Source organism: Rhipicephalus microplus, chromosome 2, assembly GCF_043290135.1.
Source record: "Rhipicephalus microplus isolate Deutch F79 chromosome 2, USDA_Rmic, whole genome shotgun sequence".
In the NCBI taxonomy this organism is placed as follows: Eukaryota; Metazoa; Arthropoda; class Arachnida; order Ixodida; family Ixodidae; genus Rhipicephalus; species Rhipicephalus microplus.
This window is the reverse complement of record NC_134701.1, coordinates 287,402,378-287,430,232: the sequence shown is the minus strand read 5'-3', so window position 1 is coordinate 287,430,232 and position 27,855 is coordinate 287,402,378. Positions and strand designations below refer to the sequence as shown.

Below are 27,855 nucleotides of genomic sequence, written 5' to 3'. Positions count from 1 at the left end.
GTAACAGTCGTAATTGAAGCTTCCAGTGGAATTCTATCATTTGGTCTGCCAGACGTAGATGCTTTCGAAAGTGAATCTCCGCTGCATATGACTCGTAAGTTCGATGCATCTGCGCGCGTAGGTAGGCTCTGAAAAGGCGTACCTGTCGAAGCCATTCTGAGCGCTGAATTTTCATGATCCTCGTTCTGTGCCCATCTGAAGGGGTACACCCTCCGAAGAGCGCTCGAACATCCTCTGGTAGAATCTTGTTCCTTATGGAAAAGCTGAGCGTTCTTGCCTTGCACACGGCGTTGACGATGAGGGCTACAACACCCGAAGGATCTCGCAGTACATGAACGAAAGAGCCCGTTGAACGAGAAATGAAGTCAATGAGGGTGGCGATTTGGGCTTGTTGGTATGGTTGCATGATGATGGATGGTAGCGCAGACACCGAACACGGACAAGAGAAGGCACATAGACACAACACAGCGCTAACTTTCAACAACAGTTTATTACACGCAGATCTCCGTGGTGTATGCGATCCACCACGCCAACGTCGCACGTGCGTAGCTCTAAAAACCATCAAATATAACCAACGCGCGTGTTCCAATACTTTACAATTTTATATTTTTCAATCTTTTTCTACTTTTTCTTTCTTCCTTTTATCCCATGTTACCACAAACCCTATCGCGAATACATGTAATCAAGTTCCTTATCTGTCAACACCACTGATGGGCTGCTCACACACGTGTCACCTAGCTCTGCAATTCTGCCGGCCTCCAATACCAACCGCGTCATCTCGTGCCTACTTCTATTGATTATAACCGTTTCCTTGAATTTCGGTGTGCAATTACATCTCTGGCAATGAAGGGAAAGAAAACCATCAGGAACAACACTATTTACTTTGTTATTGTGCTCGCGCAAGCGATCGTTTATGCATCTACTGGTCTGACCGATATAACACTTTCCACAAGTAAGTGGAATGAGGTATACAACACACATGATGCACTCCACAAATAGGTTTCTATGTTTCTTTTGGCATACATTTGATTTTCCCTTGTCTGGTCTTGTGCTTCTGCAAAGACTCACCAACTTATTGGGTGCCGAGAAAACTACGTTAGTGCCACATTTTTCCGCAATCTTTTTTATCCTGTGAGAAACCTTATGCATGTATGGAATTACGGCAAAACTTTCCTTTCTTGAGCTCACCCTATCCATCCCTTCACATCTTTTCTCCAGCACTTTTCTGTGCAATCCTTCAGCAACGGACACGACGAGGCTCTTGGGGTACCCGGCATTGCTTAGCCTCGAGACCTGTTGTCTGAAGCTTTCATTCATGAGGCACCGGCAGGACTTCTTTAGTGCCTCACTCAAGCACATCTTCGCAATGCCTCGTTTTACCAGTTTAGTATGCGCTGAGTGAAACTGTAGTAAAGGCTTACTTGCTCTGGGCTCGTAACACCAGCATGTCTTTTCATCTGAGAATTGAAAGTTAATGTCAAGAAATCTGAGCCTTCCGTCACATGGCATTTCAAAAGTCACTTCAAGTGGGTTAAGCCCCTCACGAAAAACGCTACACACGCTACTACATTGAGTAGCAAAATCTGCAGTTCTGTCATTGATAAACACTAAAAAGTCATCGACGTACCTAAATACGTGCACAACATTGTATTCATTTAGGCGTCCTGATAGCCTCCTGTCCATTTCAGCCAAAAACAAATTACTTAAAACTGGTGCTAAGCACGAGCCAATGCATACTCCTTGTTTTTGCAGATACAGGGTACCATTGTTTTCAATAAACGTTGACGACAAGTAAAACCTAAGTAATTCTAAGAAATTGTCGACGGACGTACCTGCTTGTGAGCTAAATCTAACGGCACCGTACTCATCGATGCATTCGCCAACACTTGTTAATACTGCTGATTGTGGCAGAGAATAGTACAGATCTTTTATGTCAGCCGAAAACGCTTTTAACCCTATGTTTTTTCGTTCCCTGACGAAACTTATCACCTGTTCCGAATTTTTTGTCAGGAAGGGGTCATTTATGTCAAGCAAGTTTAATGTTCTTTGCAGATACACAGCTACAGCTTTTTGCCACGTGTCCTTCTCCGACACTATCACTCTGAACGGTACTCCTTCCTTATGCGTTTTAGCACTAAAGAACACATCCAGACTGTCATTTTTACTTTTTCTGATACCGCTAAGCACACCTTCTAGATTCATCCTCTTACAAAGTTCTATTGCTTTTCCCCTCACTTTTTCAATCGAAATACTTTTCTTTTCGCTGAACACTGCCGTAATAGCACTTTTAGCCTTTTCTTTAAATTCATCATGCGAGAAAACCGCAAACCCTCCTTCTTTATCGACTGGAAGTACACTCAGAGCATGCTGTGTCAAGTAAGTTTCCACGCGTTTGAGAGGCAAACTGCGGCATGGAGGCCTACACAATTTTAAAGCGTCCACACCTTCGTTGATGATCCTGGTGGCTTGATCCTCGGGAACCCGCTTCGACACTTGACGTACAATTGATACGAGTTCCGGCTTGTTCTTTTGAGGTTGCACGGCAAACTTTGGCCCAAGTCCCAATACTTCTAGTACAAAGTCCGGTAGGCAGATGCCTTCTGCCACATGAACGTTGGAGGTTGCACTCATGCGCACTTTGTCCACCAAATCACGTAACAGTCGTAATTGAAGCTTCCAGTGGAATTCTATCATTTGGTCTGCCAGACGTAGATGCTTTCGAAAGTGAATCTCCGCTGCATATGACTCGTAAGTTCGATGCATCTGCGCGCGTAGGTAGGCTCTGAAAAGGCGTACCTGTCGAAGCCATTCTGAGCGCTGAATTTTCATGATCCTCGTTCTGTGCCCATCTGAAGGGGTACACCCTCCGAAGAGCGCTCGAACATCCTCTGGTAGAATCTTGTTCCTTATGGAAAAGCTGAGCGTTCTTGCCTTGCACACGGCGTTGACGATGAGGGCTACAACACCCGAAGGATCTCGCAGTACATGAACGAAAGAGCCCGTTGAACGAGAAATGAAGTCAATGAGGGTGGCGATTTGGGCTTGTTGGTATGGTTGCATGATGATGGATGGTAGCGCAGACACCGAACACGGACAAGAGAAGGCACATAGACACAACACAGCGCTAACTTTCAACAACAGTTTATTACACGCAGATCTCCGTGGTGTATGCGATCCACCACGCCAACGTCGCACGTGCGTAGCTCTAAAAACCATCAAATATAACCAACGCGCGTGTTCCAATACTTTACAATTTTATATTTTTCAATCTTTTTCTACTTTTTCTTTCTTCCTTTTATCCCATGTTACCACAAACCCTATCGCGAATACATGTAATCAAGTTCCTTATCTGTCAACACCACTGATGGGCTGCTCACACACGTGTCACCTAGCTCTGCAATTCTGCCGGCCTCCAATACCAACCGCGTCATCTCGTGCCTACTTCTATTGATTATAACCGTTTCCTTGAATTTCGGTGTGCAATTACATCTCTGGCAATGAAGGGAAAGAAAACCATCAGGAACAACACTATTTACTTTGTTATTGTGCTCGCGCAAGCGATCGTTTATGCATCTACTGGTCTGACCGATATAACACTTTCCACAAGTAAGTGGAATGAGGTATACAACACACATGATGCACTCCACAAATAGGTTTCTATGTTTCTTTTGGCATACATTTGATTTTCCCTTGTCTGGTCTTGTGCTTCTGCAAAGACTCACCAACTTATTGGGTGCCGAGAAAACTACGTTAGTGCCACATTTTTCCGCAATCTTTTTTATCCTGTGAGAAACCTTATGCATGTATGGAATTACGGCAAAACTTTCCTTTCTTGAGCTCACCCTATCCATCCCTTCACATCTTTTCTCCAGCACTTTTCTGTGCAATCCTTCAGCAACGGACACGACGAGGCTCTTGGGGTACCCGGCATTGCTTAGCCTCGAGACCTGTTGTCTGAAGCTTTCATTCATGAGGCACCGGCAGGACTTCTTTAGTGCCTCACTCAAGCACATCTTCGCAATGCCTCGTTTTACCAGTTTAGTATGCGCTGAGTGAAACTGTAGTAAAGGCTTACTTGCTCTGGGCTCGTAACACCAGCATGTCTTTTCATCTGAGAATTGAAAGTTAATGTCAAGAAATCTGAGCCTTCCGTCACATGGCATTTCAAAAGTCACTTCAAGTGGGTTAAGCCCCTCACGAAAAACGCTACACACGCTACTACATTGAGTAGCAAAATCTGCAGTTCTGTCATTGATAAACACTAAAAAGTCATCGACGTACCTAAATACGTGCACAACATTGTATTCATTTAGGCGTCCTGATAGCCTCCTGTCCATTTCAGCCAAAAACAAATTACTTAAAACTGGTGCTAAGCACGAGCCAATGCATACTCCTTGTTTTTGCAGATACAGGGTACCATTGTTTTCAATAAACGTTGACGACAAGTAAAACCTAAGTAATTCTAAGAAATTGTCGACGGACGTACCTGCTTGTGAGCTAAATCTAACGGCACCGTACTCATCGATGCATTCGCCAACACTTGTTAATACTGCTGATTGTGGCAGAGAATAGTACAGATCTTTTATGTCAGCCGAAAACGCTTTTAACCCTATGTTTTTTCGTTCCCTGACGAAACTTATCACCTGTTCCGAATTTTTTGTCAGGAAGGGGTCATTTATGTCAAGCAAGTTTAATGTTCTTTGCAGATACACAGCTACAGCTTTTTGCCACGTGTCCTTCTCCGACACTATCACTCTGAACGGTACTCCTTCCTTATGCGTTTTAGCACTAAAGAACACATCCAGACTGTCATTTTTACTTTTTCTGATACCGCTAAGCACACCTTCTAGATTCATCCTCTTACAAAGTTCTATTGCTTTTCCCCTCACTTTTTCAATCGAAATACTTTTCTTTTCGCTGAACACTGCCGTAATAGCACTTTTAGCCTTTTCTTTAAATTCATCATGCGAGAAAACCGCAAACCCTCCTTCTTTATCGACTGGAAGTACACTCAGAGCATGCTGTGTCAAGTAAGTTTCCACGCGTTTGAGAGGCAAACTGCGGCATGGAGGCCTACACACTTGTGTGTAGGCCTCCATGCCGCAGGAGCGGCAAACTTTGGGACTTGGGCCAAAGTTTGCCGTGCAACCTCAAAAGAACAAGCCGGAACTCGTATCAATTGTACGTCAAGTGTCGAAGCGGGTTCCCGAGGATCAAGCCACCAGGATCATCAACGAAGGTGTGGACGCTTTAAAATTGTGTAGGCCTCCATGCCGCAGTTTGCCTCTCAAACGCGTGGAAACTTACTTGACACAGCATGCTCTGAGTGTACTTCCAGTCGATAAAGAAGGAGGGTTTGCGGTTTTCTCGCATGATGAATTTAAAGAAAAGGCTAAAAGTGCTATTACGGCAGTGTTCAGCGAAAAGAAAAGTATTTCGATTGAAAAAGTGAGGGGAAAAGCAATAGAACTTTGTAAGAGGATGAATCTAGAAGGTGTGCTTAGCGGTATCAGAAAAAGTAAAAATGACAGTCTGGATGTGTTCTTTAGTGCTAAAACGCATAAGGAAGGAGTACCGTTCAGAGTGATAGTGTCGGAGAAGGACACGTGGCAAAAAGCTGTAGCTGTGTATCTGCAAAGAACATTAAACTTGCTTGACATAAATGACCCCTTCCTGACAAAAAATTCGGAACAGGTGATAAGTTTCGTCAGGGAACGAAAAAACATAGGGTTAAAAGCGTTTTCGGCTGACATAAAAGATCTGTACTATTCTCTGCCACAATCAGCAGTATTAACAAGTGTTGGCGAATGCATCGATGAGTACGGTGCCGTTAGATTTAGCTCACAAGCAGGTACGTCCGTCGACAATTTCTTAGAATTACTTAGGTTTTACTTGTCGTCAACGTTTATTGAAAACAATGGTACCCTGTATCTGCAAAAACAAGGAGTATGCATTGGCTCGTGCTTAGCACCAGTTTTAAGTAATTTGTTTTTGGCTGAAATGGACAGGAGGCTATCAGGACGCCTAAATGAATACAATGTTGTGCACGTATTTAGGTACGTCGATGACTTTTTAGTGTTTATCAATGACAGAACTGCAGATTTTGCTACTCAATGTAGTAGCGTGTGTAGCGTTTTTCGTGAGGGGCTTAACCCACTTGAAGTGACTTTTGAAATGCCATGTGACGGAAGGCTCAGATTTCTTGACATTAACTTTCAATTCTCAGATGAAAAGACATGCTGGTGTTACGAGCCCAGAGCAAGTAAGCCTTTACTACAGTTTCACTCAGCGCATACTAAACTGGTAAAACGAGGCATTGCGAAGATGTGCTTGAGTGAGGCACTAAAGAAGTCCTGCCGGTGCCTCATGAATGAAAGCTTCAGACAACAGGTCTCGAGGCTAAGCAATGCCGGGTACCCCAAGAGCCTCGTCGTGTCCGTTGCTGAAGGATTGCACAGAAAAGTGCTGGAGAAAAGATGTGAAGGGATGGATAGGGTGAGCTCAAGAAAGGAAAGTTTTGCCGTAATTCCATACATGCATAAGGTTTCTCACAGGATAAAAAAGATTGCGGAAAAATGTGGCACTAACGTAGTTTTCTCGGCACCCAATAAGTTGGTGAGTCTTTGCAGAAGCACAAGACCAGACAAGGGAAAATCAAATGTATGCCAAAAGAAACATAGAAACCTATTTGTGGAGTGCATCATGTGTGTTGTATACCTCATTCCACTTACTTGTGGAAAGTGTTATATCGGTCAGACCAGTAGATGCATAAACGATCGCTTGCGCGAGCACAATAACAAAGTAAATAGTGTTGTTCCTGATGGTTTTCTTTCCCTTCATTGCCAGAGATGTAATTGCACACCGAAATTCAAGGAAACGGTTATAATCAATAGAAGTAGGCACGAGATGACGCGGTTGGTATTGGAGGCCGGCAGAATTGCAGAGCTAGGTGACACGTGTGTGAGCAGCCCATCAGTGGTGTTGACAGATAAGGAACTTGATTACATGTATTCGCGATAGGGTTTGTGGTAACATGGGATAAAAGGAAGAAAGAAAAAGTAGAAAAAGATTGAAAAATATAAAATTGTAAAGTATTGGAACACGCGCGTTGGTTATATTTGATGGTTTTTAGAGCTACGCACGTGCGACGTTGGCGTGGTGGATCGCATACACCACGGAGATCTGCGTGTAATAAACTGTTGTTGAAAGTTAGCGCTGTGTTGTGTCTATGTGCCTTCTCTTGTCCGTGTTCGGTGTCTGCGCTACCATCCATCATCATGCAAGTTTGTTTATGTTCTCACAGAGGTTGGGACCTGTGATACATGTCGAGATATGACATGCTACGGCATACCAGGTAAATTTTCTTTAAAACTTTAATTCATAGCCAAAAGTAGGAATATTGTACATAGGTAATTTTAAAGTATATAAGTCTATAAAGACGAAAACTATGTAACCATGAAAAAAAAAAAAAAAACCACGAGACTTGGCGCTCACCTTTTGGAACTCAGTCAGGGCACGCATGTTCTCACGGACATCATTCTTATTCAAATCATAGAGCTTTTTGTACAATAAAGATTGACACCGTAGGCTGTAAGAAAAAAACACAAGAATACATTAATAAGGAGAGATGAAGTCCATAAAGCAAAGCGTCTTCATAGATGATAGCACAGAAAAGTTATAACCAGTATTAGCAGCACCCAAAAGAGATTAACTGCATCAATATTATGCTCATTAGATTGGGGTTGAATAAACTGATGTCTGCTGTAGAAAAACCAGATGAGCCAAGAGCAAAAGTATTTGTATAAGCTGCAACAGAAAAGCACAGTTATGTATCGAATGTTGTAGTGCTCGATTTACTGACCTGTGAATCACAAAGGTGCTATTAGTATCTAATGGCTAATGGTATGCATTTTAGCACTCGAATTGCGAGACTACAGTCGACTCGATAATTCAAACTCAAAGGAACCTCTGAATTTTGTTTGAATTATCAAGAAGTTTGAATCACCAGAAGCTCTTGGATATATGACTCTCAGCAAGGTGACACACTCATTTTATCACATTTAGAAATTTTTATGCATTTGTAAACCCTAAATGCACCCAACGAACAGATAGCAGAGGTGTAAAGTCCGCAAGTTAATTGGCCATTTACTGCTGATCAGACCTTTTGAAGAAATCGTGAATTGCCAACTGCTTATTTGCAATATGTAGCTTTAGCACAAAGCACTGTATATCAGCTAAGAAGCATCATGGTTTACCATGCGTGTGCTTCATTTAAAACATTTGTTTACATGCAAAGCCTTATTCTATGAAGACTTGAGGCTCTTATTTTTTATTTTTAGAGTGTCAAGATTACATAAGCATGCAAATTTTTAAATAATAGTGGGAAAGCAGCAGATATTTTCTGGTATGAAACTGCAAAAAGTATTAACTAAACAAATGACGGAGCTTAAATTAAGAGACTTTCAAACATTGGAAGAATAGAAAGCCAACCAAGAAATTGAAATTTGTTTGAGTTAACCAAAAGTATGAATTATCAGAGCTTGAATTATCGCGAGTATACTGTAGTTGGAACAGAAACTGCAGAAGTAAGACAACTAGGACCGCTATACATTAAAGGGACCCTGAAATGGTTTTGGCGATTGGACATGAGGCGGGTAGTCCAAGTTCCAAGGGTTATTAGGAGAGCAATCTGAGCTCTCTGCCTAAACTGCGTAATTTATTACAACGCTTCAAAGCTGCGAATCACTGAATGTTGGAGCAGATTGTTGAGACTGCAGCATAGTGCCAGCTGCATGACTGAAGAAACCGTGACACTTTATGAAGAGGCGATCAAAACAGGTAAGTTCATAAGAACATCATGGACTTTTTTTCAGCAAGAAGTAGTTGACCCCAATAAAGTTTTTGTTCATCTTCATGATCACTTTTAACTTGTTTATGGTTCATACAAATTTGGAACGATACGAGCATTTTGCGTGCTGAGATTCTACTGCAATTATATACACAGTAAAACTTAAGCTAGCTGTTATGTATAAATTTTACTGAAGAAAACGGTAACCATGCCGTTGCCAAGCACTCAAGTGTGAAATTCTTCAATGTGTGACAATCAGTGCAATCAGTATGATGGATAAAGGGGAAGAGCCTGCTAATACAAGTTCCCTGCCATTGAAGATCTTTTCAATTATGCGTGAAAGCTTAGTTCCTCCGGTATCACCCCATCGTGGGACCTGGTTTCTCCGAGCGTTGTCGAGAAGAGGTGCGAGAAAATTGGTCATTCGATGGAACCGAGGGTGACACGCTTTCACAGGGCGGCAACAGCTACCATGACGATGATTACCTATTCCATCTACAGCAACTTTGAACTAGACTGCCAATTACCAATTCCAGCTACAGCAACTTCCAACTAAACTGCAAGTGACCGGACCTGACTGGTTAAAATACATTTCAATTATGTTAAACAAACAAGTACACTTCATTTGTCACCCAATTTATTTTACTTTTTCAATGTATATACTGCGCACCCTAGGACTATTTAACGGCAGTTCGGTTTATTTTAGGAGTTTAACAGTGCAAAGCGACCCTGCCTCTAAGAAGCATTCTATTATCTTTAGAGAGTGCACACAGAAACTAAGGCAATGTTTCGTGACCCTGGTCACTTTCAGAGAAAGGTTCAGTCCTGCGAAAGCCCTGGCGTGCTGGCCTGGGGATTAGGGCACTCGGTGCGGGACACAAGTTTGATTCCAGCAGCAGGTGCTGCATTTAAATGGAGGCAAAATGCATAAACGTCCTGCCCTGCATATTGTCAGTGCATGTTAAGAAACCCTGTTTGGTCAAAATTTCATGGAGTTCTCTTATGCAGTGTCTCTGACAGGCAGAGTCACTTTTTGCAATAAAACACACATTTAACTTGGTTGGGGGAAACGTGAAGATGGACCGTTCACTTTTAGTCAAAAACTATACAACCTGCCGCAGAAAAAGGGTGCATTCCCACACAACACCATGATGTGCTCTCGATGCATGCGCTTTGACGCACACCAAACATGGCATGGTCACACACTTCTGAAGAGAACGAGAAGCACCGCTTTCAAGCCACTGTATGCCTGCCTGCACAGCTTAGCTTTGACGCGCTGCCATGCCACATGTGCTGCCGCTCCACGAAGCGTGGCCACACCGCATCATATTCATACTAAAAGCGAGCAACCCTGTACATACAGGGGAGCAAGAAAATATTAAAATAGTAGGTACACACCTTAGCACGGCAAGTTGGTTGCCAATGCTGCCATAGGCGTCATTCTGAAGCTTCTGAAATTTTGTTGAAATGTACCTGCAAAGGACAGAATGACAGTAGATTAGTTAACATTGCTTGATGAATGAGCATAACAGAAGCTTATCGGCTTACATTATGACCGATGTACTTAGGCAATAATGATGCGTAGTACTATGAAACGCGGACACCAACAATTTGTATAGCCTGCTGTAAATGCACTCTATTACATCTACTAAAACAAGCCCACGATGGGCTTAAACGGCCCCCTTTACATCTGCGACTAAAAGTGACATAGCAATGCTGGCTTGCAAAGACCAAGTTAGGAAGCCAGCATTGGAGCATCTGCGCTTCCACCTATGTCTGTGTAAATACTTTGGCCTGCTTTGCAGTACAACTTACTTGATGAGATTGAGTGTTTCCTTGTACATGCGATACACATTGTCAAGGTCAGCCCGACCATGTTCCATGGCATTCCCCGTCAGGATGAAGTAGAGCACCGCTTCTAAATACTTGACCGCCTGTGCTGTGCGGTGCACTTCCCGATCAGCCTCGTGTTTCAGCCGCTTTGCCTCGCACAGGAAGTAGTCCGAGCTGCTATTTCTGTAAAGAATTTGCATTTTTCTAGCTTTACTAACGGTTTGCACATAGACTAAGATAAACAAGACTGCGAACTGTCATCTTGTGGATTCACAAAACAGCCATCGACAAATAACATTCACTTGAGTAGCATAATTCAATAAATCCATTGGAAATGTCGAAATAAATGCCTGCTGCAGGTCATTGGCAAGCTCAATGTGCCACAGCTGGCATCATGCTAACACCTTGGCCTTTCAGCACCAAAGCATCTTTTTACTCCATCAAGACGTGGCTGCTACGGTTGAGAATCGAAAAAAAGATACTGTACTTAGCAGCAGAATGCCATAGCCGCTGTAGCCAATCGAATTGTACCAGTTAAAGGAGTACTGACACAAATTCTAAATATTTTAAGGTAGAGCCCTGCCTTGCACCAACAAATAAAAAATGTGTGGCGAAAACCTTAAAATCACTGTCGTAGTGCTTAGGAATGCATTAAATATATTTTCATTACCCCTACCTCAAAAAGGCGATTTCGTTTCAGTATAGAGGTGGCCGCTTCGCAGTGACATGACAACAAGCAAGTCTGACGTCATGGGAAGGCTGAAACTTATGACATACTAGCAACAGCTGTCAGTTTGCTGTCAGTGGCACAGGGCTCAGGGCTCAGGCAACGATAAGCGAACGGTTGTCTGGAGATTCCGACAGCAATTTCTGCAATTTAGGCTGCCTGTAGGATGCGTTTCGCAAACCCAGTTAACGGTGTTCACTTGTGATAATGTCCAATGCGATGGGGCTGGCTTGGAGATGGCGCTCGGCGGCGAAAACTTCAAAATCAAAGTAAAATATTTTACATGTGTTTTATGGCTCTGATGCGTGGAGAACATTGATAGTGCACACCATGGAAATAAAAAATATATAGCAGTCAGAGAATATTAAAATTTCTAGTATTTTTTTCTAATAGTGCTTGCTAGGCAATTCGATTTTCACTCACGTTTTTATTATTCAAGCTATTCGAACTTCCCAAAGACATATGCAGTCGACGTTATAGTGTACACTATCTCCGGCAGGATTACAGCCACTAAGCGTTGGTTCAGTCTTAGCAAGCCCCAGGATTGCATTCATAGTCGCCTATTGTGACTGACACCGCTGCACACGCACATTGGGACAGCCAAGGCGCTGAGCGGCAATTACACAGTACTGCTCTCAAACGATTCGCAACAGTTTATTGTCTGTGGCAACGCCAAAACCGCAGGACAGCTCCCGCTGCGAAAGGCGGCAGGAAATCAAAATACAGTTATCCACGCCATGGGCGAATGTACAACACACAGGTGCTGCGAGCACGTTTTCACGAGCAAAAGGGCCTAACGGCGACATGCCACTGGGGGAAATGGTCCCTCACGACTATGCTGCATGCTCGCACGTTCAGTGATGACAGGGCTTGATCGCTCGAGCGAGGGCAAACTTCGCACGCGTTGGCTTTGAGAGGTATGGTTCTGCGTAATGAGATCATACGTGAACACACTACAGTGCTCTTCCGCCTAGCAGTAGGAAGGGGCAATGAAAGATAAGCGTTCTCCGCTTATCTTTCATTCAGGCACCGTTGGCGAAATCGTCCGAACGAGCCCCAAGAACAAAGGAGCTGACGAAGGGGAAAGAAAATGCGTGCTCACCCTTCGCTGTCCCAAGAAGTTCTCTTACTCCCACCGGGCACGCACGCGAAACGTCTCGCGAGGCGGCGCCACAATCTACATCCGCTACGGGTGAAAGGGGTCAACATCACATGTGCTCTTCCGTAAGGCACTAACGGACCGCGCAAAAGGGGAGAGTCGTGTTTGAAAATGAGGACAGCAGAAATAGGAGGCGAAAAAGCACAAGCAATTCACGACAGGATAGCCTCGATCCACACAACATTTAACAAAAAGAAGTTTTATCACGCTTCACCTCATTACATATCGTACAGTGGCAAAGCTGCCTTTCAAGCTCTGCTATGGTAGTTTTTTTTTTTAACAAATACGTTTGATTAAAAATGCACCATTAAAATTTTTATTATGCTTCACCTCATTACATTATCATATTGCAACAAAGCTGCCTTTCACGCACTACTACGACTGAAAAAAGAAAACTCTAATTCCAACGTGGAAATGGATAAACACTGCAGAAATAGGGGCTCAATTATTGTTGTTTTGGACCTGAAATTTGGGTGGAAAGTCCAAAATATAAAAAGCCGAAAATTTTCACGATTCACCATTTCATATGTTCTTGTATGATTACGTCTACGAGACAGAAATAGAACTTGCAACACGAAGAGAGCACAACATTGACTGCCACATCAGTTGGGCTTCCCCAGGCTTGAGAGGCTGAGAAAATAACATTTTTGCCTTTCCAGTGTAAAGTATTGTCGGCAACGATTTCGTTGCACCAAATCATGTGCTAATACTGTTCGGCCTCTACACTGCCTCATTTTGAATAAGACAACTATGAAGCACCAGCGCTTCATCAATCTAGCGAAAATAAAAACTCAAGAATATGCTTAAAAATACCCTCATACTTTTTTCCCCACTCTTTCACTATTGGGAAAATATTCTATTCAATTTGCATTCTCACTCCCATATTTGAATTTATTTCTCAGCCTAAATTTTGCTATTTGCACAGCTTTAAAAAATATCCCTTCTAGGATTCGAAATGCTCTTAGAAAAGCATTTGCATGAGCACTCACTTTGCCTCCCACACCTGGTGCGAGCTATAGGATAGCAGCTGGGATGGGTTGCCCAGCTGGCTATGCCTGTCGGCGGGCTCCTCCTTCTTCACGGTCAGGAGGCCTCCAGTCCCGACCGGCAACGTCGACGACGACATCCCCCCACTGCCCATGCGGCTGCCGGGCGTCTCGTGCCCGTGGACTTCGCTCTGGTCCGAGCTCGACAGGAGCCCCTCCCAAGAATTCACCTACAGAACAAGCCCACAGATTGAATGCAAAAACACAGGAACTTGATTTCAATTATCTAATGTATGCGACATCTAGGAGCACATGCCTAGATGTCGTATATGCCTAATTTTGCACTGTGAACACTTAGAAAATTTGGTGCATGCTAAAATGCACCCAGTTAAGCTTTTTCTTTAAGTATATCCCACTTAGTAACTAAGTGGGATATACTTAAAGAAAAAGCTTCAGAAAAAGAAAAACTTTAAAAAAATTCAGCTAATCTGTTTCTGTCACACTCCACTTACAGTTACAATTCATGATATTTGTGCCATGCAAACTGTGTGCCATGTGCAACCGAGTACTAGTAGTGCTGAATGAAACTTAATGTTTTACTAGTAACAGGCAAGACTGCTGCTTTAATTCTGCAATGATACAGGTCACATTAAGTCATTCATTAGCAATGGCCATTTAGTGAACTAGAAGGACCTATCTTCAATATGGGTTGCAAGAAAGGGACATTCATCACATATGCCTGCCCCAACCAACGATCGGTCAAGCTGCCACAAGACTTTACCTCTGCAACTCGAACAATGATGACATTGGAATACAAGTGGTGTGATAGCGACTACAATATACACTAAGAAACTAACTGCTTTCCTTCCAATACATGTCACTGTAAAGCAAATGCAGTATTTCACCACCTGCTATAAAAATTTTTTCAAATGCATCATTAACAAGCCCACATTTCAACTCTCGTGTGATGCAAAGCCCTACGGCCTAGCAATACGCACGCAGCTTTATTATTACCATTTTTTTTATTAATGAACAAAAGCACCTCACTTCACAATCACAGTTGAGCCAAGTTTAACTAAATATGCACTGCTGCTCCAAAGCAGTGCACCAATGGGCCAGTTTGGGCCAGTTTGGGCTTTTTTGGTAATTCATTTTGAAAAAAAAACGAAAAGATCCTAGAAACCAGGAACGAAAAAAAGCAACAGGTGCCTGCGTGCGCGTATATGTGTGCATTTTCTTGTCCGTCAGTTCCATGGGCTGGTTCACTCTCGTAAGGAGAGTAGGCCCAAGTTTGCATTCTCCAGGCCTCTTGTTTTTACCACTGTCGCCTGACCCACCTAATTTCATCCAGTTTGTGAACAATGTTGACATGAAAATGAGTTATGTCGTTCAATCTTCCAGTGAATAGAAACATTCCAGTATTACTTCAAAATGTGCACTTTGCTTGCACTTTCTTGATGTTTAAACATCCAGAAACACCCTGTCGATGATTTAAGCTTCAATTTGCATGGGGAGTCACAGATACAAAACAAGTGCATAACGGTGGAAGAGTCTCTCACCTGACTAGAAGAAGCAACATCTGTGCTGCCTGCCATGGCACCGGGCTCTGAGCAAGGATCATCCTGAGCCTTCCGAGACTTGTTCGATGATGATGCTCCATCCAAATGGGATCGGGTTCTCGAGCCAGACGACTCTTTCTTGTCCCGGTGGTGATTGTGATGCCTCTTGGACTTTTCACTAGAAGGAGTCATTTCTTTCCTGGATGCGCCTTTCTCGGAACGACTCCGGCTGGATGAGGAAGGCCGCCCGCGGTGTTGCCGAGAGCCACTCCGCTGACTTGAGTATGAACTCAAACTGCTGGGGCTGTCGCACGAGCGTAGAGGCTCAGGCCATGCATGCCTGCTCTCCGATTCATCATCAGGACGCGGCAGTTCAGCTTGCCTGTGGCGAGAAAAAGTATGAAAGGAATTAGCACCTTGAAGAAAACGATGGTTTTTCAGCTGCACAGGCAAAGTCTAAGTTACCAAACCAATATTGCTTTCATTGGCAGGATAAATGTAATCATTGCTAAGTTATATAAGCACCCAACAGCAGTAAAAAGGAAACCAACATTGTATATTCATACTTGCTTCAAGAACCAATTGCTTTTAGTTTATCTTGGCTACTGGACCACGATGACAATAAGTCAATAATATAGCTCTTTGGGACATATTGCGATCACATCTGCTTTCATCTATTACCACCACACAATAGAAAGCATAAAAACTGCCTCCCTTATTTTGTCACCACGATTTCCCAACACCACCAACACTGAAGAAATGTGTCACGACTGCATAGTCCTCAACAAGTTTCTTTATATTAGCTTCTGGGCATTGAGAGTACTGTAAATGAATACAGATAATAAATTACCTGGTACCACCAGTATTTACTTCACTGACAATGTTTCAGATCACATGAATTCACCTAGTTAAGCAAGGAAAAAAGTTCATAGACAACAACATTTTGAGTAATATTTTTGTGTGGCCCCGCTGCGGTGGTCTAGTGGCTAAGGTACTCGGCTAGTGACCCGCAGGTCGCGGGTTCAAATCCCGGCTGCGGCGGCTGCATTTCCGATGGAGGCGGAAATGTTGAGGCCCGTGTGCTCAGATTTGGGTGCACGTTAAAGAACCCCAGGTGGTCAAAATTTCCGGAGCCCTCCACTACGGCGTCTCTCATAATCATATGGTGGTTTTGGGACGTTAAACCCCACAAATCAATCAATCAATCAATATTTTTGTGTGCAATGAAGATTAAGTAAAAATTATGGCATGCATGCGAGGTAATGCAAGATTGATAATAATGGCTATACATACATACATACATACATACATATATATATATATATATATATATATATATATATATATTCAATTTCAGAGCTTTTAAGAGCTAACAAATGAACCAAAAGTAATTAGAACAACAGTACCTAAGATTCAATTGTAGCAAGAACTAAAGATCTAATAAATTGATGGATTAGCAATAAAATCAAAAGTTGAGGATAACCTGATCAATAACCAAAGCGTAATTTAGAACACTGAAACATGTGATAACTAACAACTTGAAAATAATGCATGAAATGGAGGCACCTTGTATACACTGAAGAAAAAATGGTGAGCGCACTAAAAAAAAAAAAAAAAAAGATTGGACAACATGAACAGTTGCTCAGGAAACACGATCAGGCGTAGCTGTGGTCACACTCACAAGCTAAACAGAGGGCGTGGTACGAAGTTTCCGTTTGTGGTCAAGACTACAGCCGTCGCAACCATTCTAAAAAAAGTCTTCTAAACTTGTCAGTCTGCCTGTTGGTGGTCAAAGGTGAAAGCTCGATCGTGTCTCAAAGCATTGTCACTAACGCAGGAATAGAATTCGCATGTGCGAAATTGGTGCTTCTTGACGAGACAATCATTTTTCGATAGATAACCAAAAAACAAACAGCGGTGGACGCGGGCTCGCGTTTGTGGTGGTGTGTGCATGACAGATGGCCAATGCAAAAATGACAAAGACCGAAGGCTGCCATGTTCCCTATGCAACTAGCACTACCCCTCCTGCCCACGTCTAGAGCTGCTACACCACTACACCCCATCATCATCCCTCTCCTTTCATCCGCCCTCGCTCGTTCTTTCCGTGTCCCCTCATGAAGAAGAAAGACGGAAATGGGGGAAGAGTGCCCGTTAACTATGCTTGCTGCTCAAGACAGCTATTGAGCACTCTTACCCGTTTTCTCTCCATTTCCTTACCCTATACTAAGAATCACTAGCTCGCCAGTAACACCTTCATCGCACTCTCTACTGCCGGCGCACCTGTGCTGAGAAGCATGTTCACTTCCTCGCTTCACTGAAAATTTTCCGGCTGGCACATTATAACCAGTCTTTTATCTTTGGGGCACTCCCCAATGAGCAGTATGTGTACACATGAAGTCCTACGGGATGGGAAATGAAAGTCAGAAAAAACTGCACTTGAGCTGATCGCACACTGATTTGTGGGGTTTAACGTCCCAAAACCACGCTATGATTATGAGAGACGCCGTAGTGGAGGGCTCCGGAAATTTTGACTACCTGGGGTTCTTTAACATGCACCCAAATCTGAGCACATGGGCCTACAACATTTCCGCCTCCATCGAAAATGCAGCCACCGCAGCCGGGATTCGATCCCGCGACCTGCGGGTCAGCAGCCGAGTACCTTAGCCACTAGACCACCGCGGCGGGGCGATCGCACACTGTAAGCGGCTACGTTATAAATGGTCTGCACTGTACTTCCTTACAGGGATAGTTCGATGTAGACAAATGTTCTAGCTCTGCTTGTACAAGATATAGCTCTGTGCTTTCTGTAGGAACAAACAGCTGGTTGGCACGAAACCAGAGGTCATTTAACAATTAATCTTAAAGTTAACAGCACTCGCTTGTTATCATTCACACTTATTCCTTTTTGGGTAGAATGAGGTTCAATAATTGCATTCAAAACAATTTAATTAGGTGTTCTTGTTTATCAGTATTCATTACTGGCTCTTTTGTAGGAGATACAGTAAGCTTAACAGCACGGCAGTGTTTGCTTGGTTTCCCATAGACTCAATGGAAAAAAATCTGCTTAAGATGAACTGCGTAACCGGCTCCTTCTGTTAGGAAGAACTTTCGCAGCGACTGACAATTGACAGAGATTCTGTGCAACGAACATTACAGTTTGATGGGAGGCATTCAGGCAAACAAGGGAAAGCAAAAAAGAAAAACTTTTTAGAGCGGACTCAAAGCAAATCGATAGAAAATTGTGACATGTGGGCAGGAAGCGAGATAAGTGGAAAAGAAAGGTGAGCGCATAAAGCTGGTATCCCCCTTACCCCTAGCTTGTAGAAGAAATGTCCAGCTTTATCAGCAGAGAAAGCAGCGAAAAGCGTTCATCCTCATGTATTCTCATCGTATTCTTCTGTTCGCTAACAGGAGTACAGAGGAGAACAAAAGAACACAAGAGCTCGACAAGAGGGGAAAATGCAAGGAGATGTGGGGGAGCCACATGAAAGTGAAAATGGGAACAAAGGTATGTGCATTATAATCACATCAAGCCAAAACCACATATGCGGCATTAGCTATCCCATAAGAGGAGTCAGATGCATTGTCATCGCCATCACACAATGGCACCTGAGTACATGTTGTGGTCAGTTTGCATCGTTTTGCACAGGGCCTGTGCTCGTCGTATCTATTCCCGAGTGAAATGTAGTAAACTGTGATGCCCTATTTTTATTATGAAAGAGCACGACAAAGAAAGGTCATTTTGGACACTAAATATAGCTGCGTCGTGTCTTTTTTTGTGTACCCGAGGCTTGTAATCGTGAGTAGCATAAACGAAGATCTTTAGCTGCATGTTGTTTAAGGAAAGTTACTGCAAGGGCTGAAAATAAGACAATATCCGAACATCAAAAAAAAGCATGCAGAGTTTCCTATGCAACTTAGTGTATATTGGCTTTATCAAGGTATCCAAAAGTTATAGAAAACCAGTAAAACAGCCTTTCAGAAGGTGAACAGCCAGAAGAATAAATTTTCCATTTTTTGAAGGAAAGTTGTGCTTGTTTCGCCCTTTTTATCTTTTTCTAATTGTCAGAATAGGGTCGTGCTACAGTTTTATTGCTAAAATGTGGTAGCAATTCATTCATGAGCTTATTTATTGTGAACTTGAAAAATTGAGTACTTGTTATATTAGTCTAAATACTCTACTCGAAAGCATAGCTTTTATCAACCTGGGCAAAATAAATGCTCCTCCTCGTCCCTTTCCTCCGCATTGTAAGTATACTTCATTCAGTGTTTTCAAGCAGCATATTATGGCATACTTATGGCATTCTAACATATGGTTTTTGGGGGAAGTTCTGATAAGACAAACAAATGATCAACCTCCCTTCCTTGGAGTTAATCTTAAAGGGAGTCTACCGTAATCATCTGCAATAAAAGTCTAGTGGGGAGCACACTCACTCTCTCTTGGCTCGTAGCGAGCCACTGGAGCTAGTTGATACTCGCCGCTTCTTTTCTTGCTCCCTGCTTCCCCTGTCCTCGTCTGGAACACTTTTTCTCTTCGAGCTTGACTTGCCCTTTGCTGGGGAAGACACCGCACTGCTATGCTTTGAACCATCGGGCTTCTGTGTAGCTGGCCCAGTGTCCAACGGGTTCTCTTTTGGGAGGAGTGGAGATGGCTGCTGCCTCCCTGGTCGTCCTGGTAACCTAAGGAGGCGGCTCAAGGGAATGGAGACAACCATGCTGTCCGTTGCAGTAGGCACACTCTCTCGGACTTCACTGTCACTGCGCTGCCCAATAGGAGACAATAGTGAAGGCGGTTCGGGAGGAGTCCGTGGCATGCCCCTCCCTTCCCTCTTGGGAACAACCAGCTCATCCTTGTGCACATTAGAATCGGTGCGCGACGGCTTGGGGGGTCGGCCTCGCGGCACGGTAGCCACGGTGGAATTTCGTTGTTCGGCTCGGCCGTCCTCGCTAGATAACAGCCGCCCCATAGCAGAAGGAGGTCGCGGCCCCTCGTCTTCACTGGATGAGTCGGACAGCACCGGTGCTGTTCGACTCGTTGTAGGTTTGTGAATTTTGGAACGTTTTTCATTGTAGCGGTCTGACTGACTCCGCTTTGAAGTCGTCCGACTGACTGGAGGAGTAATGCCAATGGGTGTGGGTTCTCTGGCTGTGTTATCACCTTCCAACGCTTCAGTCTTAGCAGGCAGGACAGGGGCAGCAGGCATCTTGTTCCTCGCAGGGGGGGCCAGACTGGGACTAGTCTCTTTCTTTGCAGCCTTGGACGGCCATGACCGTTTCACTGGCTCTGGCTGTTTGGCAGCTGGGGGTTCGGGTTCTGACTTGGGCGGTGGTGGCTGCTGCTTGCCCAGCCTCATGGTTATCCTGCCGTTCTGCATCTGGCAGGGACCTTCGTCGTCGGACAGAGCGGCCGTCACACCCGTCAGGGGCTTTGCAGGTTGGAGGCCCTGCGGTGAGGGACTGTGTGGAGCAGCTCGGGCGTTGCTGGTCAAGGGCAGCGGACTCCGTGATGGGCTTGAGTGCACCGGGGAAAGAAGAAAGCTTGATGGCTTGGTGACCGGTGAACGAATCAGGTCCAAGCCTTCAGGACTGGGACTGTAAAGCAAGACAATGCAGCTATCACATACTGTGCTCTAATTAGCAAAAAGAACAGAGCATGCTCTTTACTAGTGTGATTTCTGAGAGCAACCTTTATATAGCTCCTTAACCATCCAGAGGTGGAAATTCAGTTATGTGGGGCAGTTGTGCCGGAGTCTACAATGAACAGGTAGCTGTGAAAGTTTTTCGAAACGGCCCTGTAATAGTAGAGTTTGGTGTGTTTGATTATCAAAACACGGCGATCGTTCCTTTCGCTGGTATACTCTCCCAAAGTCACTTTGCCCTCTCACCAAGTGCCCCGCCCAATCTCGCGTGGCAACGTGCAGTCCGTGTGCATGCGGGCAATACAATGAACAAGCAGCGTAGACAGCCACTTGCAGACTAACCGGACGTCGTAGGCTCTTGCTCAACCAATTACAGCCTGACTTGCGCTACACATCACAGATTCAACTTCGTGATGTAGCACGGAGGCCGATAGACAGATATGTGGGGTTTAACGTTCGAAAACCACCATATGATTAATAAAAGAGACATCGTAGTGAAGGGCTCCTGAAATTTCAAGCACCTGGGGTTCTTTAACATGCACCTATATTTGAGCACACAGGTCTACAGCATTTTCGCCTCCATCGAAAATACAGCCGCCGCAGCCGGGATTCGATCCCGTGACCTGCGGGTCAGCAGCCGAACCTTAGCCATTAAATCAAACCTTAGCCACTAAACCACCGCGGTGGGGAGTACAGAGGACGGAAAGGCCCGGAGAGGAAGAATGATTGTTTCTTGAAACTTGTGGCACGCCAGCAGCTGGTAGCGCTGCCACGTTTAGCATCACTGATTGTGAAGTCATTCTGAACAGAATGCTTACTTGAAATGTTTTAAAAAACATCGGGGGAGGTTTGGGGCCCTGTAAGTACGCTGCTGTTTTTTGTCATCCAGTATTGTAACCAGAGAGTACTTTTACAAAGGCTAATCCTATTTGTGACATCTCGCTGTGCATAGCTAGTGATTCCCTGTTCCTCTCCAGCATAAATGCAACTACACACCATTCTGAATATTGCTGAGTGGCAATTAAGAATGGCTAAAAGTTTTTTAATTGTGTCCTCTTCTAGCTTTTATTCAAAATATTTTGTTGATGTCACGAGAAAAATGCGAAAAAATGCAAATGTCCCATATGCCAAAAGACAGCTGCACTCTTTCAAGGAAGATGTCCACAGGTGGATAAAATGAAGTACACACCTTTTGAGCATGACATCGATGTCGGCATGTGCGTTTGGGAATTGGGAGAGGATGGGTGTGAAGGAGTCCTCGTCTACAAGGGAATCCTCAGCTCGTGACTGCCGACCCATGGGGGCCAGCCCAGCCCCCAAACCCACAGAAGAGCTGCGCTTTCCAATAAGGTCGGCCAGCTGCCAACTCTGGGTACTTGGCTGCATGAGAAAAAAAAAAGTTCACATATTTGGTGCAAGGTTATGCCAGCAGACTTTTTCAAAAATATATTTGTTGTATTATGTGTATAAACTCAAGACGCTATGCTTTCACACTAATAACATTAGCGTACAGGAATGCAAATGTGAAAGCACTGTTAAATAACCTCACTGTGTCTCATCCTAGACATGTCAAAGTCAATCATCTGGTTGTTTACACGCGGAATTGTCTCATGAGACCTAATAATGCCAACATCCCCGAATTACCTCTGTGCTATATGCCTGTAGCTAACGTTACAGAAATTTTTTTAAAAAGTGAAACCTCAGTTTAGAAATTACAGGTGATCAAAGATAAGAGTATAGCATTTATGGAAACTAAAACTGAGGCAAGAGCCTTAGACACCACCATGTTCGACAATGCCCATGTTTGTAAACATGACTTCGCCCACCATGCAACAAGTGTGACAACTGTCCTAACTGAGAGAAAGTGTAAATTTAAATGCTCGTTTCCTCTGTTAGGCACAATATTAATGAGAAATAACCATGTTAATCACTCGCCGTCATGGCAACAGGTGGTGCTGATTGATGCTCCCACGTTTAAAGGCACATGTATACCCACATGTATCCCCCAGCTCAGTGGTAGAGCAACAGACGCATTACTCAAAGGTAGCAGTTGAGTTCTTGCCAGTGGCAAGTTATCTTGTAGTTTACTTTTTAGTCTTCACATTTACATTACAATCACCTCTAATAATGTCCCCTATACTTTACTTTGCATTATGGTCTGTTAGCTCTCCTTAAGAGTCCTAATTGTCCCAGTAGATGGTAATGCTACTTTCCTATAGGTGCTGCACGAATATGAGCCACTCTGATAACAGTATAATGGCAGAGAACAGCCCACTTGAAATGTGCTGCGCTATGTACATAACGGCTACACGGGCACTGGTGCTAACATGGGTATCGGCCGCTGTATAGTAATAACCTCGTGTGGTAGGATAAGCACATTAGAGGAAACGTCCCAATAAAATGGTTATTGTTAAACTAGTAAGCATTACCTTTAGAACTTTTTCAGACAGCCACAACAAAAATCAAGCAAAGCAGGCCTACCTCTCTGCCTGTTTCCGGAGCAGACCCATCGCTGTCTGAGCTTTCAGAATCACTTCCGGAGCCTGATGCGGAGGAGGAGTCATCAGAGTCACTGGAACTTGAATCTGATGATGACATCTTCTCAACAAGTGACGGTGGCTGAAGGATGTTTTCATTTGGAGAAGTGCTGCAATAGTAATGGAGGAAATAATCCATTTTGAAGCATGCTAAAACATCAATTTCTAAATATGGCAGGAGGCTTCACGCTTGAGCACAATTTTGGTAGCTTTCCTTTACGAAATTCAGAAGTGAAATTACTGTAGCAATTGCAATAAGAAGAGATTCAAACGTGACTAATAAAAAACACAGATGCACTGCATGCAGAAATAAATAAAGGCGAGTGCTGTGACAAAACAAATTTATTTTACAATGCCATGCAACATCTATTGATATAAACTGCTGAATAAGAATTTATTATGCTCGATATTACGCCATATTTGTTGGATCACAACAGCTGAAAAAAAAAAGCAACTGTGATTCTGACTAACTGTGGTTTAGGTCACGGAACTGCATTGATGTGAAGTTTAGAGGCCCGTGCCATTGAGAGGTGCCATGGCCAGGCCTCCTGTAATGGTTGCTGTAGCATAGCCCATGACAGACAACTAAGAGGGTGACCGAAAATGCGCGACAAGACGAAGAGTAAGGCGGGAATAGGAAGGAGAAGACTTCATTTTAGACGCCTTGCCCAAAGAGTTTCCTAATATACACTAGAGGGAACTCTGGCGCTAGTGTCTATGGAAGTTGCAACGCTTGGTGCTTCCCTGAGCAGCAGGGGAACGATGGGTAGTACACAGATTTGTCTAATCTTCATACTTCTGGCTCGGTGTGGGCTTGTGTGGCTTGTAGCTGTTTTCTCAACAAACAAAAACCAACAATTGTTCAGCGGTTGCACTTCACTATGGTCCCTAAAATATACTGCGTAGTCTGCAGTCTCCACACCGTCCCCATGCAAGGCCGTGTCCGCGCCGCTGATGCATGCACAGGGGGCGCTGCAGTCTATCGGAGCGCGTTCTCGGTGGCGCATTGTGTTTTGTCTTTTATTATTGTACTACCGGATAAACTACTCATTGTATTTTTTTTTTTTTTGGGGTGGACAGAAACTGAACCATCTTTAATCGACCAAACGTTACATCCAGCGTCATTTTTCTCCGGGGAACTGACGTGATCACAGTGGAGGAAGCAGCTACTCATTGAACAAGATGCGGTTGCTTGAAGAAAACTAAAGGGCCGAATATTAAATTTCTTGTGTATTTTGAAAGGCTTCCATTATAGTATAAATACTGTTAACTAGTTCTCACAAACGTATGAACTATTTGTAAGCTCAGTTTACCTGCCCGTACGTGACCATTTCTGAGAATGAAAACATTATACCATGTTTACTTCGCTAAGTCTTTGAATAACACAGATTGGTTCTCGGTGTGTCACACAGAAAAAAAAAAACGCAGAGATATCTTCAAAATGAGAGAGAAAATTCATCACACATGTTATTACGCTTAAGTTAAGGTCTTTTTTTTTTTTAATGTTCTATGCAGAGTTAGCAAAGTTAATAATATTTTGTTCAAATGATACCATTTACAGCCAGACACTATAATGACATGAGAAGTAGGTTGTTCCTCAAACTTTAACAGCAAAAGATTCGCACAATATACTATCAGAAGCATTTATATGTATCAGCCTCTCATATGTCATCATAAGTATACTACTCCTCTCGTGATATGTGTCGTCGTTCGTATTTTCCGCCTTCTTTCCCAGATGCGTTCATTCTTTGAAACTGTTGAAGGCTGCAGGAATGAACGCAAAATAGGTGCGAAGTGGGCATTATTTGCACAAACGGGATGGTAATTTCAATCTTTAAGGTCGCACACAACGCAGAAAAGTGAAATGTGCAAGTGCATGGACATGCTTTTTTTTTTCTTTATCACTGTTTCACGTGCTCACGACACGGGAAGGCACGGGAATGCCAAAGTGGTAACGGCTGCGCCAGCTCGTCTGTAGGCGCGAGTCGCGAGAGGGGCGTCTGCTCAAGGAACTCCGATAGCGCCACCACCGCATGCATCACCGAGCGGCGGCGGCGGAGAGCAGAGACGGCAGACCAGCCAGTATATTCTAGGAACCATAGCTTCACCACTTTATTCTTTTAGGTTTAACTTTTAAAATCTGGCCACGAAGTTCAAAAGGGTTCGTTCTTGCCTTCAAAACAAAATCGAAACACGGCAATAAACAAAGCCACAAGTGCGATTCGCCACTCGCAAGTACGAACACCTATCGGGCGGTAATGGGGGCTCGATGGTTGCAATTGTTGGCATTCATTTCGGTACACTTTTATTGTGATCTCCCATGCATATCTCCCATCCTTCGGTGGGGAGAATCGCGCACTTACGGTTTTCACCGGAAAGATTGCGTTTAGTTTCCGGTAGCACAAAGATCATTTCGCTCGCTGGGCAGACCCCACTTGCGATAAGAGCGCGCTTTTCAAACACAGCGAAGTAACTGGGACACTCGTTAGTTCGCGCTCATACCTGCACCCATGACTACGCTTCGTGCGTCGTTTTTTGTTTAAACAGCGCGTTTTAAGCGTCGAGCTGTAAACGTTGCGAGCTCTCGTCATGTGTGTGTGTTGTTTTCGCGCGTCATTGGTGCGCGAGCAGCGCGCTGCACGTTTCGATCTGCTAGCCGTTCTCAGCCTTACATTCCAAGTTGTCGCTATCGCATTCATTGCTTCGCCCTCGCGGCCAAACTGTGACTTTTTTTTCTTCTTTCCAACACGCGCAGACACATGAGAGAACGCGTAAACCTGGTCCTGTTTATGCGTCCTCTCTTGTGTGGAATTCCCCGCCCCCCCTTGCTACCGAAATGAATGCCACCAAACGTTTATGACACTTTGCAGAACAAGACGAAGTGTTATCGAGTGTCTACGCGCGGTTTTACGCACGGGGCGCGGGAAACGGAAGAACGAAAAACGCGCGTAGAAGCGACGAAGGCGTCGTCCCTCCGTGCCCCGAACAGTGCGAAAAACAACGCGTATACCAAGTGCCACGTCTCAACGCGTTCGGCCGCTTTATAACGTCTAGTGACAAGTCTCCCAGCTGTCACTAACGAGCGAGGAACGATAACGATATTACAGTGAGCAATGTGTATATGTTTAATAAAAAAAAACGCGTTGCACAATTTCCCGCAACGCTTTGGTAAGGCGCGCGAGCTCGAACACTATCGGCTTGGAGGCACGACTGGCCAAGGTCTTCTAGGCTATACAGAAGGCGGCAGTTACGTTTCGGGCCGACATCCGCACGAATGTTTATCTCCACGGAGACGACGTGTATTCTTTCCCATTCGTTTCCTCCTAGATAAGTGGAGTCTCCCGCGCTGCCGCCACTCACGAGGCAACCCGACGAAGGCGTGACGTAACGAGATATATCTCGCCGACGTGTGAACGAAGGACGCGAATGTTCGGAGAGCGAACACATAAAAATACCAAGTACATTACAAAAAACGAGCGGCGGCGCCTTGGAGATCTTCTTTTAGGCGCAAACCAAAAGCACGAACCGGAGAAAAAGCATGGACAGGCGCCGACTCTTCGCCTAACACTCGTGCTACAAACGTAAACTGATATTCGCTTCTATTTCGACACATCTATTTCCAAACGACCACCTCCTTTTTTAAAGCAACGTCGAGTACAACGAAGAAAAGAACAGTGCGCGGGTTGACGCCAGCTGCTGTGTTTTAATCCAAAAGGCGGCAAGAGGGGGGAAGGTGGAAGCTTGCGATGAGAAAACCCGTAAACAGAAGTTGTGCGCTCGAGGTTTCGGCAAGTGGACTTTTTTTTTTTCTTTTTCAAGACATCCCACGTTTACTGAATTGTTTTTTTTCCATATCTTCCGTGTTGTAATTTAAGGTGCGGCGACGCGGCCACATACTAGCGGGAGTCTTTCTGTGATCAGTGCGACAGAAACATGGTTGAGCTACTCAATCAAAAATGTCGTACTCTGAGTTAGGCTGGTGCCTGAATTGCAACGTTTTTAGATACGTTGCCTGAATTTCAGCGACCATGAAAAATAAAAAAAAAAACACAGAGGCGGAAGGGAGACGAGATATGTGAGCCAGAGTAGATGATTAAAAGTTGCATAAAACGTATAACCCATCACGCTAAGTAGAAGCCTAGACCTAACTGCTTCAGGTTGAGCTGCCTCTCTTGCGCGCGAAGAGTGGAGAAGCTTCCTGCTTCTGCATCGAAACACTGATTGGCCTCTTCCGCTGACGTAGGGAGCGAACAACACCCTGGGAGAGACGCGATTGCAGAGGCACGTGGGAACAGATTGCGGCCTCGAAATAATTGCCCTAAAAAAAAGTAACGACAAAATGGGGCCCACGCGCCCGCTTGTCCCTGGAAGAATCGTCTTGAACACGCGACTTTCTCTTGAAGGTGGTGTAACCGGAGGCATACAACGCCCCCCAGTCCTGAAGTGCTATCCCATTCATTGCCCGCGGTCAAGCGAAGTTGCCCACACGGTCGGAAACATCGCCATGCCAGGAAACAACGGGCAAAGCAACGGAACGTAATGCAAGGCGCACTGGCATTTTAAACGA

At 44.3% G+C, this 27,855-nt stretch overlaps 1 protein-coding gene across 2 annotated transcripts in view; it reads right to left on the bottom strand.

Moving 5' to 3' along the window:
• The window catches only part of lilli (AF4/FMR2 family member lilliputian), a 197,130-nt gene that overhangs the window by 4,393 nt on the left and 164,882 nt on the right, over positions 1 to 27,855 (bottom strand). For both annotated transcript variants that reach the window (XM_037428901.2, XM_037428900.2), the window contains exons 12-19: positions 23,233 to 23,398; positions 21,941 to 22,131; positions 19,547 to 20,704; positions 15,113 to 15,494; positions 13,557 to 13,783; positions 10,664 to 10,864; positions 10,247 to 10,321; positions 7,495 to 7,588 (exon numbers count right to left, since the gene is read on the bottom strand). In XM_037428901.2, coding sequence (XP_037284798.2) covers positions 7,495 to 7,588; positions 10,247 to 10,321; positions 10,664 to 10,864; positions 13,557 to 13,783; positions 15,113 to 15,494; positions 19,547 to 20,704; positions 21,941 to 22,131; positions 23,233 to 23,398 — 2,494 coding nt within the window. The remainder of the gene's footprint in view (positions 1 to 7,494; positions 7,589 to 10,246; positions 10,322 to 10,663; positions 10,865 to 13,556; positions 13,784 to 15,112; positions 15,495 to 19,546; positions 20,705 to 21,940; positions 22,132 to 23,232; positions 23,399 to 27,855) is intronic.